Source organism: Babylonia areolata, chromosome 12 (assembly GCF_041734735.1).
Source record: "Babylonia areolata isolate BAREFJ2019XMU chromosome 12, ASM4173473v1, whole genome shotgun sequence".
NCBI classification, from domain to species: domain Eukaryota; kingdom Metazoa; phylum Mollusca; class Gastropoda; order Neogastropoda; family Buccinidae; genus Babylonia; species Babylonia areolata.
In genome coordinates this window covers 29500370-29516425 of record NC_134887.1, presented here as the reverse complement: position 1 = coordinate 29516425, position 16056 = coordinate 29500370, and the positions used below count along the sequence as shown (strand labels likewise).

General features: G+C 39.3%; 1 protein-coding gene across 3 annotated transcripts in view; it reads left to right on the top strand.

Moving 5' to 3' along the window:
- Window positions 1–16056, top strand: part of LOC143288139 (leucine-rich repeat-containing protein 43-like) — a 55695-nt gene that overhangs the window by 33173 nt on the left and 6466 nt on the right. For 2 of the 3 annotated variants that reach the window (XM_076596433.1, XM_076596431.1), the window contains 2 exons: window positions 8997–9209; window positions 13609–13626. In XM_076596433.1, coding sequence (XP_076452548.1) covers window positions 8997–9209; window positions 13609–13626 — 231 coding nt within the window. The remainder of the gene's footprint in view (window positions 1–8996; window positions 9210–13608; window positions 13627–16056) is intronic. The other variant, XM_076596432.1, reaches the window with a different exon arrangement.

The following is a 16056-nucleotide window of genomic DNA, read 5'->3' as shown; positions in this document are numbered from 1 at the left end:
TGTTGGACCTTGAATATGTAATGACTGATTTCCAATGTTAATTGTTTTGTTTACTTGTCCATTTCAAAATCTTTTAACTCACTCAGTACGGCCAGTCCTCTCTTCTCCTCTACACAGACCCCTCGGATGTCCAGTGGGTGTCTGAATGACCCAACCTTTAGCTTCCGTCGTCAGAATTGTGGTATTCTTTGTCAACATTCACCTCTTCAGTATAAGAGCGTTCCGCTTGCAATATTTTGATGATGGTAATTGGGATGAAACGCTGTTAACGTCGTCTCTTTCGCCGTTCGTATGGAGAGAGTTAATATTTGTTTTTTTTTCACGGGCAAAATCTGATGTGAGAAACATCACTTATCCTTTTTAGCATGTGGTGTGTGTGTGTGTGTGTGTGTGTGTGTGTGCGTGCGTGTATGCATGCGTGAGAGAGATGAATATGTTTGCTGTTCTTAATGTCCACAACAGGACAAAAAAGACTCCCATGATAAGGGGAAAAACAAGGGACACAAAGTGAGTGACGGTGGTGGTTGTTGAAGTTCAGAACTGCTTTGTGGAACGGAATTTTAGAAAAGTGCATTTCGTCTGCTCTAATTTCGGATTCTTGTGCATTGACTTGAAAAGTTCAAAATATTTCCAGTTTTTGCATGTCTGTTGCTTTGCAAATGTTGTTTGCTTTAACCTTTGTTTTGTTGTGTGTTTTTTCTTATTGAGGACAAGTAAATAGATATTGGTGTTCTCAATATATATATTATATAGATAGATATATAGATATATGCATGTTACACATCTATTTTATTTTCTCCTCCTTCCGGTACTTTCTTGTGGAATGTCTTTTTACCAGAAAATCAACAAAACTAGTATTCTGCAGAATCTGATCCAGTCAGTCTCACCAGCTGTCATTTCCAGGTCATCGTCTTTTCAGCCATGCTCAAACCAAGGACCGAACGCTGTTCAGTCTTGACAGCTGTCATTTCCAGGTCATCGTCTTTTCAGCCATGCTCAAACCAAGGACCGAACGCTGTTCAGTCTTGACAGCTGTCATTTCCAGGTCATCGTCTTTTCAGCCATGCTCAAACCAAGGACCGAACGCTGTTCAGTCTTGACAGGCGCGCTGGCCGAATGGTTGCAGCACTGTGTACGAGGGTCATTCAATAAATAAGGTGAATTTTTCGGTATAAGGACTTCTAATACAGATAGAAGCTTACTTCTTTTTTTTTCTTTTTTTTTTTCAACGTAGTCTCCCAGCACTGTCACACACTTTTCCCATCTGTGCACAAGCTTCCGTATTCCCACAGCGTAAAAATCTTTGGACTGATGTCTCAGCCAGTCGCTCACAACACTTTTGACTTCATCGTCACTTTCAAACTTCGTGCCTCTCGTGAACGCTTTCAAGGGACCAAACAGGTGAAAGTCGGCTGAAACATGTGGCACCATACACAGTTGACATTCTCCTATGAATTTCAACTGGTTTGCACCCTTCAGCAACCAAAAACTTGATAACTGACCGCTGTTCAATCCTGGAGCATGCTTCTTGGTCGGCCATCTTTGTTAATCGCCAAAACTCTCAAAGTTTTTTTTAATCTGCAAAACAAATTAAATCCATGTGAAAAAGAAGTAAAACAAAACAAAAAAAAAGAAAATAAAGTAAGCTTCTATCTGTATTAGAAGTCCTTATACCGAAAATTCACCTTATTTATTGAATGACCCTCGTATATGCATACAAAAATTGAAGTACAAGACCCTGTAATCCTCATCATTGTTCGATGGATTATGGAAAGAGGAAAATGCACAGCATGCACCAACCACAACAGATTCATCAGCATACAGACATTGGTTGTGAAACGGAAGAACAACAGAATCTTCCAAAGATGTCAATGTGGCTGTGACATTTGCCTGTTATGTATCACAGACTTCACCACTTTTAAATTTTATCAGTGTGAGATAATAAAGCGATGGCTGTCGTTTGTTCAGGTGGTAGTTGAACCACGTGCCGCCCTTTTGGAGGGAATCAAGATAGAAACTGAGCATACGATTGAAATCTGGTCTTTTTATTGACCAAGTTTTTTTTTAGTTTTTTTTTTTTTAGAAAGACGCCCTGAATGGTCAGTTCTTTTTCTGGCATGTTGTTCATTGAGGGAGATCCACCACAGTTCCCATACCATTCGTGCACATCTGATAGAATTGTACCTCTTCGTTATGACTTGTTGAAATCTGAGCAACTTACTCAAATCTTGTATTTTCTGCTGCACACAGGCGGTTCATGGTCAGTCATGTGCTTCTGGCTAGAAAAGAGGTCCTGACTTTTTTTCTTTTCTTTTTTTGTAGGAGGGCATGGCACATTGTCAGTTTTCCATTTGTTAGTTTTTTTTAAAAGATTCCTTTTTTAGCTGCAGTGTGTTTTTTTAGAGTAATAAAAACCCATGACATGAGTCAGAATGAAGAATGAGAATATGAAACGTATATTAAAAATTAAAAAGTTGATTTTTTTTTTTCGTTGAACACTGTATTTACCTAGTTAGAAAATTGAAATCTTATCTGCTCTGTTTATGGAACACAAAGCGTCCATACTTCGGACTTACATAGAAGTTGAGTGGTTTATTGAAATGCTGTCTAGTGTCTTTTAAGTGAACACAGTATGTCCCTGTCATGACTTAGACGTTTTCGCAGCTTATTGAAATCTTGTCATATGTTTGTAGTGAACGTGGTTTATTGAAATGCTGTCTAGTGTCTGTTTAGTGAACACAGTATGTCCCTGTCATGACTTAGACGTTTTCGCAGCTTATTGAAATCTTGTCATATGTTTGTAGTGAACACTGTCATATAACCCTTGTCAGCGACCTAGATAGAAGCTGAGCATGTTACTGAAATCTTGTCTTACATCATTTTATTGACCTAGATAGAAGCTGAGCATGTTACTGAAATCTTGTCTTACATCATTTTATTGACCTAGATAGAAGCTGAGCATGTTACTGAAATCTTGTCTTACATCATTTTATTGACCTAGATAGAAGCTGAGCATGTTACTGAAATCTTGTCTTACATCATTTTATTGACCTAGATAGAAGCTGAGCATGTTACTGAAATCTTGTCTTACATCATTTTATTGACCTAGATAGAAGCTGAGCATGTTACTGAAATCTTGTCTTACATCATTTTAACTAACCTAGATAGAAGCTGAGCATGTTACTGAAATCTTGTCTTACATCATTTTATTGACCTAGATAGAAGCTGAGCATGTTACTGAAATCTTGTCTTACATCATTTTATTGAACACAGCATGCCCCGTCACTGTGACCTGGGCAGGTGTTTAGCAGTTTATTGAAATCCTGTCATCTCTTTTTAGTGAACACTATACGACCCTTGCCAATGACCTACATTCAAGCTGAGTATGTTATTGAAGTCTTATGTGTTTATATTGAACATTGTATTACCCTTGTCGATGACCCTTGTAGAATCTGTCGCATCATATTATAATTTTGTCATAAATCATATCTATTTACTGAAACACTGTATGTATGTCGCATCATATTATAATTTTGTCATAAATCATATGTATTCACTGAATCACTGTATGTATGTCGCATCATATTATAATTTTATCATAAATCATATCTATTCACTGAAACACTGTATGTATGTCGCATCATATTATAATTTTATCATAAATCATATCTATTCACTGAAACACTGTATGTATGTCGCATCATATTATAATTTTATCATAAATCATATCTATTCACTGAAACACTGTATGTATGTCGCATCATATTATAATTTTATCATAAATCATATCTATTTACTGAAACACTGTATGTCCCTTGTCAACAAACTTAAATTGAAGCTGAGTGTGTTGTTGTTGAAGTCTTGTCATATCGTTTTTATTGAACATTGTAGTACTCTCGTTGATGACCCAGACAAACTGAGCATGCAGCTTTTTATAAATTTTGAATATGTGTTTCCTTCCAAATCCAGCCATTTCCCTTCTTATTCTTTGTACGATTTGGTTGTGGGTAAAGCTCCCATAGCCTTTTACAGACATCAGGGGCAGTGAATTCATATCCACTGTGTCCAGGGCTGGGCATGGAAAGGCAGTGAATTCATACCCACTGTGTCCAGGGCTCAGCAAGGGAAGGCAGTGAATTCATACCCACAGTGTCCAGGGCTCGGCAAGGGAAAGGAAGGCAGTGAATTCATATCCACTGTGTCCAGGGCTCAGCAAGGGAAGGCAGTGAATTCATACCCACTGTGTCCAGGGCTCAGCAAGGGAAGGCAGTGAATTCATACCCACTGTGTCCAGGGCTCAGCAAGGGAAGGCAGTGAATTCATACCCACTGTGTCCAGGGCTCAGCAAGGGAAGGCAGTGAATTCATACCCACTGTGTCCAGGGCTCAGCAAGGGAAGGCAGTGAATTCATACCCACTGTGTCCAGGACTCAGCGAGGGAAGGCAGTGAATTCATATCCACTGTGTCCAGGACTTGGCACAGGAAGGCAGTGATTTCATATCCACTGTGTTCAGGGCTGGGCACAGGAAGGCAGTGAATTCACATCCACAGTGTCCAGGGCTCGGCAAGAGAAGGCAGTGAATTCATATCCACTGTGTCCAGGGCTGGGCACAGGAAGGCAGTGATTTCATATCCACTGTGTCCAGGGCTCGGCAACGGAAGGCTGTGAATTCATATCCACTGTGTCCAGGGCTGGGCACAGGAAGGCAGTGAATTCATATCCACTGTGTCTAGGGCTGGGCACAGGAAGGCAGTGAATTCATATCCACTGAGTCCAGGGCTTGGCACAGGAAGGCAGTGAATTCATATCCACTGTGTCCAGGGCTGGGCAAGGGAAGGCAGTGAATTCATATCCACTGTGTCCAGGGCTGGGCAAGGGAAGGCAGTGAATTCATATCCACAGTGTCCAGGGCTTGGCACAGGAAGGCAGTGAATTCATATCCACTGTGTCCAGGGCTTGGCACAGGAAGGCAGTGAATTCATATCCACATTGTCCAGGGCTCGGCATGGGAAGGCAGGGCCCAATCCTCTCCTTCTAACATTTTCACCTTCCCCAACCGAAGTCAGGTACCCGTTCAGACCTGGGTGGAGTGAGGAAAATCAGAGTGCTTTTTCCTAAGGACACAACGCTGTGTTGAAACGGGGTCTCGAACCCCTGATCACTGGTGAACACTGGATCGGAAATCCTGTGGTGTGAGCTGATTGAGAGGATGGAAGTGAAGGTGACAGCTGGTGTGATTGATCCGAACAAAACTTCTGCAGGGTACATTTGGTTTGGTGATTTCATGTTCTTGTGTGTATCTTGATAGAGTCAAGACATGTAGTCCTGTTGTTGGTCATTTGGGTGTTGTTGTTTGTTTGTTTTTTTCTTGTTATTTTTCGTGTTCTGTTGGCATGATGCTTAACTCCTGGTAGGTCACTGTAGCAAGCATTCATATCATACTGCATGGTGAATGGGTGGTTTTCTCTTTCTTTTGAGCTGTATATGCGTGCATAAACGCACATGTTTGTGCACATGTGCATAGTCTGTACACACACACACACACACACACACACACACACACACACGCACACACACACACACACACACACACTTAGCGTTTTATTGAGATGGACTGGCATTATATTTACATGGATTCTTTTTATGGATCATACTGTATCACCTCTGTGCATTTAAACTGAAATGCTTCCCTTTTTAGAAGGTGTTGTGAAATACAAGTGCTTGAATGTAATGACTGTTTATTTTTTCCGTTAAATTCCTTTTAATTTTCTGTTGTTTCGCAGGCAAAGTCTGATGTGTGAAACATCACTGTGTGTGTGTGTGTGTGTGTGTGTGCACAAGTGGCATAATGGATACTGAGATACAGATTTTGTTGTTACTATTGTTGTCATTTTTACAGTTTCGATACTTGGAGCTGTAATGTGCATGTGCAAGGTAAAAATAATGTACAGTATTTGAACTGATTAACTTGGCAAGTGTTTACCTGGCGGAAGTATTGGAGAACAGAGGATGAATGAATCCATCAGTCGCTTCTCCTGTTCCTTTACTTGCTTGCAGGAGGCATCATATACTTGCCCAGTTACGACTGTTTCATCAGTCAGTTTTAACCCTTTCACTGCCAGTCAATTTAGAGCACAAAATTCCCCTGTGGTATAAACACAGTGGCAAAGAATACCTGGGGATTCCCCCTGCGATGTATAGAAAATACGGCCTATCCTACCACCGAACATTAAGAGCAGTAGGTTCATGGATACCAGATCAATGATTTGTCACCTTTCAGTGACATGGTTCCTCTACCACGCCTGTGCATAGTAAATGCGAGCATGGCGGTGAAAGGGTTAAGGACAGAGCCTACACATGCCCACTTACTACAAGGGAAACATTCTCCTTCAAGAATGCAAGTCGTTCTCCAATAACTCTCCAAGGATTACTTTTGGTGTGTGCAATCCCCCAAGATCAGTTGTATAAAAATTTTGTACAGCGTTGGGTTGCGCTGCTGGTCAGGCATCTGCTTGGCAGATGTGGTGTAGCGTATATGGATTTGTCCGAACGCAGTGATGCCTCCTTGAGCTACTGAAACTGAAACTGAAACTGTACATTTCCATTATGCATACCTGTTTCCGGAGTCGATGAAGCTTCCTCATTCTTCCTGAAGGAAATTTAACGTCTTAAACTTCACAAGAATTTTACATTGACTGAAACAGACATTGGTGGATTGGTCTGTTTATGTTATTTTCAATATTTTCATCTTTTTTTCTTCTTTTTTTTTTACGTGGAGTAAGTGAGATGTGGGTGAATTTGTCTTTTGATGCTGTCTTGATTGAGACCTTTTAGCATTGTTTTGGGTTATCTTCAACTGGTTTAAAAAAAAAAAGTTACACTTGATCATCCCTGAAATGGCCCCTTTGTGGTCAGCTGTGCTGTTAGCAGCATTATTTGATTTGTGTATAATTATGTGTCCTGTGTGTTACTGTGTGCGAACCTTTCACATACAAACCATAGTGATAGGGAGGGGAGATAATTGGCTGGGCTGTAAGCATGATATGATTTGACTTGATATGTATATGTTCTGTAAATTACTGTGCGCGAACCTTTCACATACAAACCATAATGATTGATTGGGAGGGGAGATAATTGGCTGGGCTGTAAGCATGATATGATTTGACTTGATCTGTGTATGTTCTGTAAATTACTGTGTGCGAACCTTTCACATACAAACCATAGTGATAGGGAGGGGAGATAATTGGCTGGGCTGTAAGCATGATATGATTTGACTTGATCTGCACATGTTCTGTAAATTACTGTGTGCGAGCCTTTCACATACAAACCATAATGATTGATAGGGAGGGGAGATAATTGGCTGGGCTGTAAGCATGATATGATTTGACTTGATCTGCACATGTTCTGTAATTTACTTACTGTGAGCGAACCTTTCACACACACACACACACACACGGAGGGAAGCAAAAATCAGGCCATAAACAAGATGATTTGATTTGATTTGATTTGTACATGTTCTGTACAGTACTGTACAGTTGTATCCAGAACTGAAGACCTCTCTCCTCCTCTTCTGTGTCTCTTCTGTCTCTGGCTGTTGCCTTGCTTTGCTTCTGCCTGTCCCCAGGCTGAGCGATAAACAACAAGGAATTGTACAAGTAATGAGGCCAGGAGACGATATGATTAACAAACAGCAAAGAGTGGTAACTCTCTCCATTATGTATTTGTTCTGCATTGTCCATGTGTTCTGTGTGGCTTGTTCAGGATTAAAGAGGCTATGCCACTGAGTCTTGAATAAAAGCTAATTTGTGTTTGCACATTTCTTTTGTCTTTGCTGCTGTGTGCACATGTCAAATGATTGGTATAAGGACAGGCCCGGCGCTTCCTTTTTTGAGGAAGTGTCTGGGTTTGTTCCAATGTACCTTTTATTTACCTGTGTGCTAGCTGAATCGGTAGCGTAAGCAGCACTGACTTGAAGTTGTGTACCTTGTGTAATGGAGAGAGTTACCACTCTTTGCTGCTTGTTAAACAAGGAATTGGTTTGGTTTGATTTGATTTGCACATGTCTTGTGCATTATTGTGTGATGACTTATTTTCAAAGTATTATCTAATTCATTATCGACTGGATATTGCCCTAATGTCAAGTGCATATGCTTCAGTAATGTGACATTTAATTATGCATATGATTTTTGGCTGTGATTTGATGAAGCCTTACCTGCAAAAAAAAAAAAAGTGTTTCATCACACTGTGACTGTGAACGTTGATGTTTTTGACATTTCGCATTCTTTTACCAGTTGTTTAGCTTGATAGTTCAGCGACTTCCTTTTTACAAAGTCCATTAAGTAATTTTCTGTAATTGTACTTAAGTTTTTATTCTAAAAGATTCCACCCCCCATTTACCCAGTTCCCCCCCCCCCAGCTCCCCCCCCCCCCCCTCCAAACTCACCATTCATTCCCCTCCCCCTCCTCTCCTACACGATAACATTCAAATGTGACAGGCGCAATCGCTGAGTGGTTACAGTGTTGGACTTTCAATCTGAGGGTCCCAGGTTCAAATCTTGGTAACGGCGCCTAGTAGGTAAAGGGTGGAGATTATTTATGTGCAGACCTGCTTGTGCCTGAAGCCCCTTCGTGTGTTTACGCAAGCAGAAGATGAAATATGCACATTAAAGATCCTGTAATCCATGTCAGCGTTTGGTGGGTTATAGAAACAAGAACATACCCAGCATGCACCCCCCCCTCCCCGAAAACAGAGTAAGGCTGCCTACACGACGGGGTAAAAATGGTCTTACTTGTAAAAGCCCTCTCGTGTACATATGAGTGAACATAAGAGTTGCAGCCCATGAACAAAGAAGAAGAAGAAGAGAAAAAAATCGATATAGGAACAAAATGTCTACAATCACCAATATGTGTGACGGGACATTAAAACAAAATTCATCGTCATCATCATGGTATGTGGGTAACCTTTTGACTCACACAGCCAGCCGTGTGTGCACAGGGGGGAAAGGACGAGAAGGGCAAGAAGAAGAAGAAGGGGGAGCCCGAGCAGGAGCTGCGCCGCGAGCCCCCCCAGGTGACCACGCTGGCCACCTTCCACATCCCCCTGGCCGAGTTCCTGGAGGGCGAGTTCGACTTCAAGTCCATCTTCACCCAGGGGGGCGTCGAGATCGCCCCCTCCACCGCCAGGAGTGAGTCGGCCGACCTTAAGAAGGTCAGAGGTTCAGTCTACTTTTTTTTTTCTATTTTTTTTTTATAATCTTTTTCTAGTAGGAGGGAATATGTGTTGGATGGAACAGCCAGTTGAGGATGACTGGGTTTGTCCATTTTAAGGGGTAGGGTGGAGGGTTGGATTAGAAGGGTAAGACCTGTTGAGGATGATTAGAGTTAGTCCATTTTAAGGGGTAGGGGTGGAGGGTTGGATTAGAAGGGTGAGATAATAAAACGACCCGTCGAGAATGACTGGGTTTGTCTGTTATAAGGGGTAGGGGTGGAGGGGTGGATCAGAAGGGTTATACCAAACAACCTGTCGAGGATGAGAGGATTAGTCCATTCTACAGGTGAGAGGGGTGGATGGTTGGATTAGAAGGGTACGACGTGTTGAGGATGACAGGACTAGTCCATTTTATGGGGGAGGGGTGGAGGGTTGGATTAGAAGGGTGAGACCGAATGATCTGTCGAGGATGACAGGGTTAATCCATTTCATTGGAGAGGGGTGCAGGGTTGGATCAGAAGGGCGTGGTGAGAGAAGAGGAGAAGAATTCGGCTGACCCGGGAAGGTGTGGTTGAAAAGTTAACCGCATTTATGTTTGATTCAGGAATGGTTAATCCGATACATGGACAGAGCATTTAACAGATTGTGTAAAATGATAATCAAAAGGCGGTTTCTGATTGGTTCACAACACTCTTGCCAGTTCATATGAATACATATGTGTCAGAGCAAGATCCCCGCAAAATAGACCTTGAGTGGTGGTCTGGGTGCTAGTCATTTGGATGAGACGATAAACCGAGGTCCCGTGTGCAGCATGCACTTAGCGCACGTAAAAGAACCCATGGCAACAAAAGAGTTGTTCCTGGCAAAATTCTGTAAAAAAAAAGCACTTCGATAGGAAAAACAAATAAAACTGCACGCAGGAAAAAAAAACAACCAAAAAAATGGGTGGCGCCGTAGTGTAGCGACACGCTCTCCCTGGGGAGAGCAGCCCGAATTCCACACAGAGAAATCTGTTGTGATAGAAAGAAAAAGAAAAAAAGAAAGAAAATAAATCATTTATTTAAAATAGAAAAAAAAAAAAAAAAAAGACAGGAAAATCGTGATGTCAGCCCCTTTACATTGGTGACTGGGTGACTGATGCCCACACTCCCATCCCACGGTTTGTACAGCTGGAGGAGAAAGAGTCAAAAGAGAAACACAAGAAAGGAAAGAAAGGAAAGAACGAGAAGAAAGAAAAGAAGCACAGTAAGGTAGCCACAATATCTTCTTTCACATTTTTATTTTGTTCCAGTAAATTTTTTTTTTCTGCATGCCTTCGATGATTTACATACCAGTTTTTTTGTTTGTTTGTTGTTTTTTTAATTTACTTTTTTTTTCTTCTTTTTTTGTCACTGCATTTCTTTAATTTGGGGATGAGTGCATGTTCAAGAGGATGTGAAAGTACATTTTTGAAATGATGAGTAACGTGTTTTCTAGGGTTTTGGAAAAAAAATTTCTAGGTTGGTAGCCAAGAATTCATTGTTGAATAGACAATAACAACAGATTTGATCACTAAAACTTAAAAAAAAGAAAAAGAAAAGAAAAAAAGACAATTCAGTTCCTCCAGATTTTTTTTTTTTGTTGAAAGCATTACAGTGATACCAATATCATTTCCATTGGCTTTAGCAAGAATGTTCTCATTTCATCAGTTCTACAAGAAAAAAAAAGAATTTCAAAGCATGGCAGTTCAGTTGTAACAGTATCAGTTCCTTAGAAGCTTCAGTTCCAAGAACCTTCTCATCTCATTAATTTCTCCAGACAAAAAAACAACAAAAAAAAAAAAAAAAAAAAAAGGTTTCAAAGCATTACAGTGGTGACAGTTTCAGTTCCACTTGAATAAGCAAGAACCTTCTCATCTCAGTTTGAAAAAAAAAAAAAAATCCTCCGAGATACATACACATACTGAGTTTTATAGCATACGCCATTGATCGATTTTATCCACTTTTCAGATGATTTCCAATTTCAGCACAAGTTATTTGTTTTTTAGATAAGTTTGGTAAATCGTGAGCAAGCCAACAAAAAAAATAGAGAAACAAAGAACATTGTTCTACTGAGACCAAAAAAAAATATACAAAAAGATTGGTACGTCTTCCATTGAATTGTCTTTCAATAGAATCCTCAGAATTCCCCTAAATGCCTGCAGCTCCACAGAAAGTGTTCAACAGAATTTCATTTTTGTTCTCATTCCGGTTCTACAACAGTTGTCGCATGTGCTATATTTCAGTCATTCGCCTTTTATGTATCTTTCATTTTATTAGATGATAACATATCTACTTATTTATTTACTTTATTGATTTTTCATTTCATTTTATGGTGATATTTATTTATTTATCATTTTATTCTATTTTCATGTTTTACACAAACCTGGGGTTTATCAAATTACGCTATAATGTATCTACTTATTTATTTTGTTTATTTTTTATTTTTCATGTTCATGCTTTATACAAACCTGGGGTTAATTTTATTACGTTATAATGTATCTACTTCACTGTTTTATTTTGTTTATTCATTTTTCTTCCATTTTATGTTCATGTTTTATACAAACTTTGGGTAGGGTCTCAAGGCCTTACAAGCGTGTCGGGTTTCAGGAAAGGTCCGGTATTTGCTTAAAAAAAAAAAATCATTTCTAAAGTAAGTGAGGTGGACCATATATGAACCAGTCCGCATGCTTTGACACTTAAATTTCTTTTCTTGAAACCGAGACCTACATTGTGATGAAAGGGTTAAACTGCTCTTGAATTCAGTTGTGTGTCTGTCAGAGTCCTTTGCATTTCAAAAAATGTTGGTGAACTGTTAAAAAAAGAAGAGAAAAAAGAATCATTTCTAAAGCAGATGAGGTGAACCAGTTTCAGTTTCAGTAGCTCAAGGAGGTGTCACTGCGTTCGGTCAAATCCATATATGCTACACCACATCTGCCAAGCAGATGCCTGACCAGCAGCGTAACCCAGTGCGCTTAGTCAGGCTTTGAGAGAGAAAAAAAAAGGTGAATAAATAATAGATAAATACATAAAAAAAAACAATAACTACTACTACTAATAATATGTATAAGGTGCAAAAACTTGATGAAGTCAACTATAAGTGTACATAAATAAATAAATAATAATTTATATATATATAAAAACAAATTTTAAAAAAAACATACATAGACCAGTCTGTATGCCTTGACACATTCTTGTCTTGAAACTGAAACCGAGACCACATTGTGATGAAAGGGTTAAACACCACATTGTGATGAAAGAGTTAAACACCACATAGTGATGAAAGGGTTAAACACCACATTGTGGTGAAAGGGTTAAACAGCACATTGTGGTGATGAAAGGGTTGAACACCACATTGTAATGAAAGGGTTGAACACCACATTGTGATGAAAGGGTTAAACACCACATTGTGGTGAAAGGGTTGAACAGCACATTGTGATGAAAGGGTTAAACACCACATTGTGGTGAAAGGGTTGAACACCACATTGTGGTGATGAAAGGGTTAAACACCACATTGTGGTGATGAAAGGGTTAAACACCACATTGTGATGAAAGGGTTGAACAGCACATTGTGGTGATGAAAGGGTTAAACACCACATTGTGGTGATGAAAGGGTTAAACACCACATTGTGATGAAAGGGTTAAACACCACATTGTGATGAAAGGGTTGAACAGCACATTGTGGTGATGAAAGGGTTGAACACCACATTGTGGTGAAAGGGTTGAACACCACATTGTGATGAAAGAGTTGAACACCACATTGTGATAAAAGAGTTAAACACTACATTGTGATGAAAGAGTTAAACACCACATTGTGATGAAAGGGTTAAACACCACATTGTGATGAAAGTGGAGTGATGGCCTAGAGGTAACGCGTCCGCCTAGGAAGCCAGAGAATCTGAGCGCGCTGGTTCGAATCACGGCTCAGCCGCCGATATTTTCTCCCCCTCCACTAGACCTTGAGTGGTGGTCTGGACGCTAGTCATTCGGATGAGACGATAAACCGAGGTCCCGTGTGCAGCACGCGCTTAGCGCACGTAAAAGAACCCACAGCAACAAAAGGGTTGTTCCTGGCAAAATTATGTAGAAAAATCCACATCAATAGGAAAAAAAAAAAACAAATAAAACTGCACGCAGGAAAAATACCCAAAAAAAATGGGTGGCGCTGTAGTATAGCGACGCGCTCTCCCTGGGGAGAGCAGCCCGAATTTCACACAGAGAAATCTGTTGTGATGATAAAAAGAAATACAAAACACAAATACAAACTACAAACTGCTCTTGAATTCTGTTGTGTTCTGTCAGAGTCCTTTGCATGAAAAATAAATAAATAAATAAATAAATAAATAAATGTCGGTGAACTGTTTACTTTCTTTATTTCTCAGAGGAAGAAGTCCAGCAGAGTATGTGGGTGTTTTTTTTTTTAATTTTATTTATTTATTTATATATTTGACCTGCCGCTGCTTTGCGCGCTTGGTGGCAGTGCTGGTGTGGTGTGAACGTTTGCCTGAGTGTTGGTGCCAGGCTGACGGCTGATCATTCCCTGAACGTTGGATGTTGCTGATCCCAGCTGCTTGTGTCTTGTCTGTCTGTCGGTCGGTCAATTACTTGTCTGGGTTTTTTTTTTTTTTTTTTTTTTTTTGGTTTTGTTGTTGTTGTTGTTTCTTGGTTTTAGTGTTTGGTGGTTTGTTTGTAAGTTGTTGTTTTTCTTGTATTTTGAAGCTGATTCATTAGTCTTGTTATTTTTTTTTTTTTTTTTTTTAATAGAAATTATTAGTCTGATGAAATTGTTATTTATTTATTTATTTATTATTATTATTGTTATTATTATTATTATTATTTGCTGTTTATGAAAGCTACATCATTTGTTTTTATTGTTTATTTGTTTTTCTTTTCCTAGAATTAAAAAAAAAGTAATTTTCTGAACACCATTACTATATCTTTAAAAAAACCATTTTTTAAGGATAATGCCTCATTAAAGATAAATAAATAAAATTTTAAAAATGTATAAAGTTTTGTGGTGTCAACACAAGATGAATTTATCATTTTCATTGAATGTGTATTATGGAAATCTATATCAAATTAAGGTTGTAGAAAAATTGTCATAGTTTTCAACAGTACAGATAATGATGATAACAGTAATGATGATGATGATGATAATGATAATGATGAATCATGGTTAAGAAATCAAATCATTCAACAGTCCATAACAAGTAAAACTGATGCAGTGAAGAAACAGAATCTATTATAAGTTTTTGGACAGTTCTAAATCAAATGATACAAGATGAATTAACCGACATGGACCAGGCACACAAGCATTCGCAACAAGTGAGATGAACGCAGTTACGAAATCAAAGCCAGTGTCAGTTCTCAACAGTTTAAATCAAACACATACAGAATAAATTAACCGATTGGACTTGACATTCAAGCTTTCACAACAACTAAAATTAATGCAGTTAAGAAATTAAAGCCATAATCAGTTTTCCAGATTTGAAATCGTACCAGATAGATTGACAGTTGAAATTAATGCACCTAGGGAAGGAAAGCCATTTTCAGTTTTTTTGTTGTTGTTTTTTTAAACATTTGAAATCATACCAATAGATAAACTGACAGATTGGAGAAAAAGTGCAAGCATTGATGACAAGTGGAGAAAAAAAAATAATGCAGGCCACACTGTCAGTATCAAGAATATCAAAGATTATCAACACCTTTAAATCAAATTGTTGAGTGTTATGTGTCCCTGTAATAGCTGTTCCTTTCCCGGTCTGCCAGTGGTGTTGCTGTGTTGTGTGTGTGTTGGGGTTTGTTGTTTTTTTTTGCTGCTGTTTCTGTCATCGGATAGTTTGGTGCTGTGGTGATTTTGGTGGATAGGCTGGGTGATTCATTTTGTTGAGGAATGTGGTGGCAGGTATTGATTAAGGTGTGTGTGTGTGTGTGTGTGTGTGTGTGTGCGTGTGAGTGTGTGTGTGTGTGCGTGCGTGTGCGCAAGCTCTCGCACATGGGCAAACACACACACAAACACACATCCACACGCACACGCACACACACAGTCATGCACACATATACAAACACATCACACACACAAGTATGCACACACACACACACACACACACACACACACACACATTGCTGTCTTTACTGCATTTATTTCTATGATCACAGTTCATCTACATTTTGCAGTGAACTCATGAAAATTATAGAAACACTTTCGAAACCAAAGATTTTTGGAACCTGTCCTCAGAAATATTTGAATATTTTAACATTGAAATAGGAATTCCTTACGCAACTTACTTTTTTTTTTTCCTTAGTGGTATTTATTTCTGTTTATCCATAACATGAATTTGATATGTCCATGGGCATCAGCTCCGCAGTTTTTCCCCCCTAACGTCAGCTGATTCCTAATGAGATTTACCAGTCTTGTACTAGTAGTAGTAGTAGTAATGACAGTAAAGAAGAGACAAAACAAGCTGTGAAGCATTTTAACTCACTTAGTACGGCCAGCCGTCTTTTCTCCTCTACACAGACCCCTCGGATGTCCAGTGGGTGTCTGAATGACCCAACATTTAGCTTCCGTCGTCAGAATTGTGGTATTCTTTGTCAACACTCACCTCTTCAGTATAAGAGCCTTCCGCTTGCAATATTTTGATGATGGTAACTGGGGTGAAACACTGTTAACGTTGTCTCTTTCGCCATTGGTATGGAGAGAGTTAAAAGTCCATTATTTCTTTGATAAACTAGCATGATGTAATTTATGATTTGATCAAGGTCATACACTACCAATTTGCCAAGTTTACACTTGTCAAAACTTTAATCAAATTTTAAGATTTTGAGGA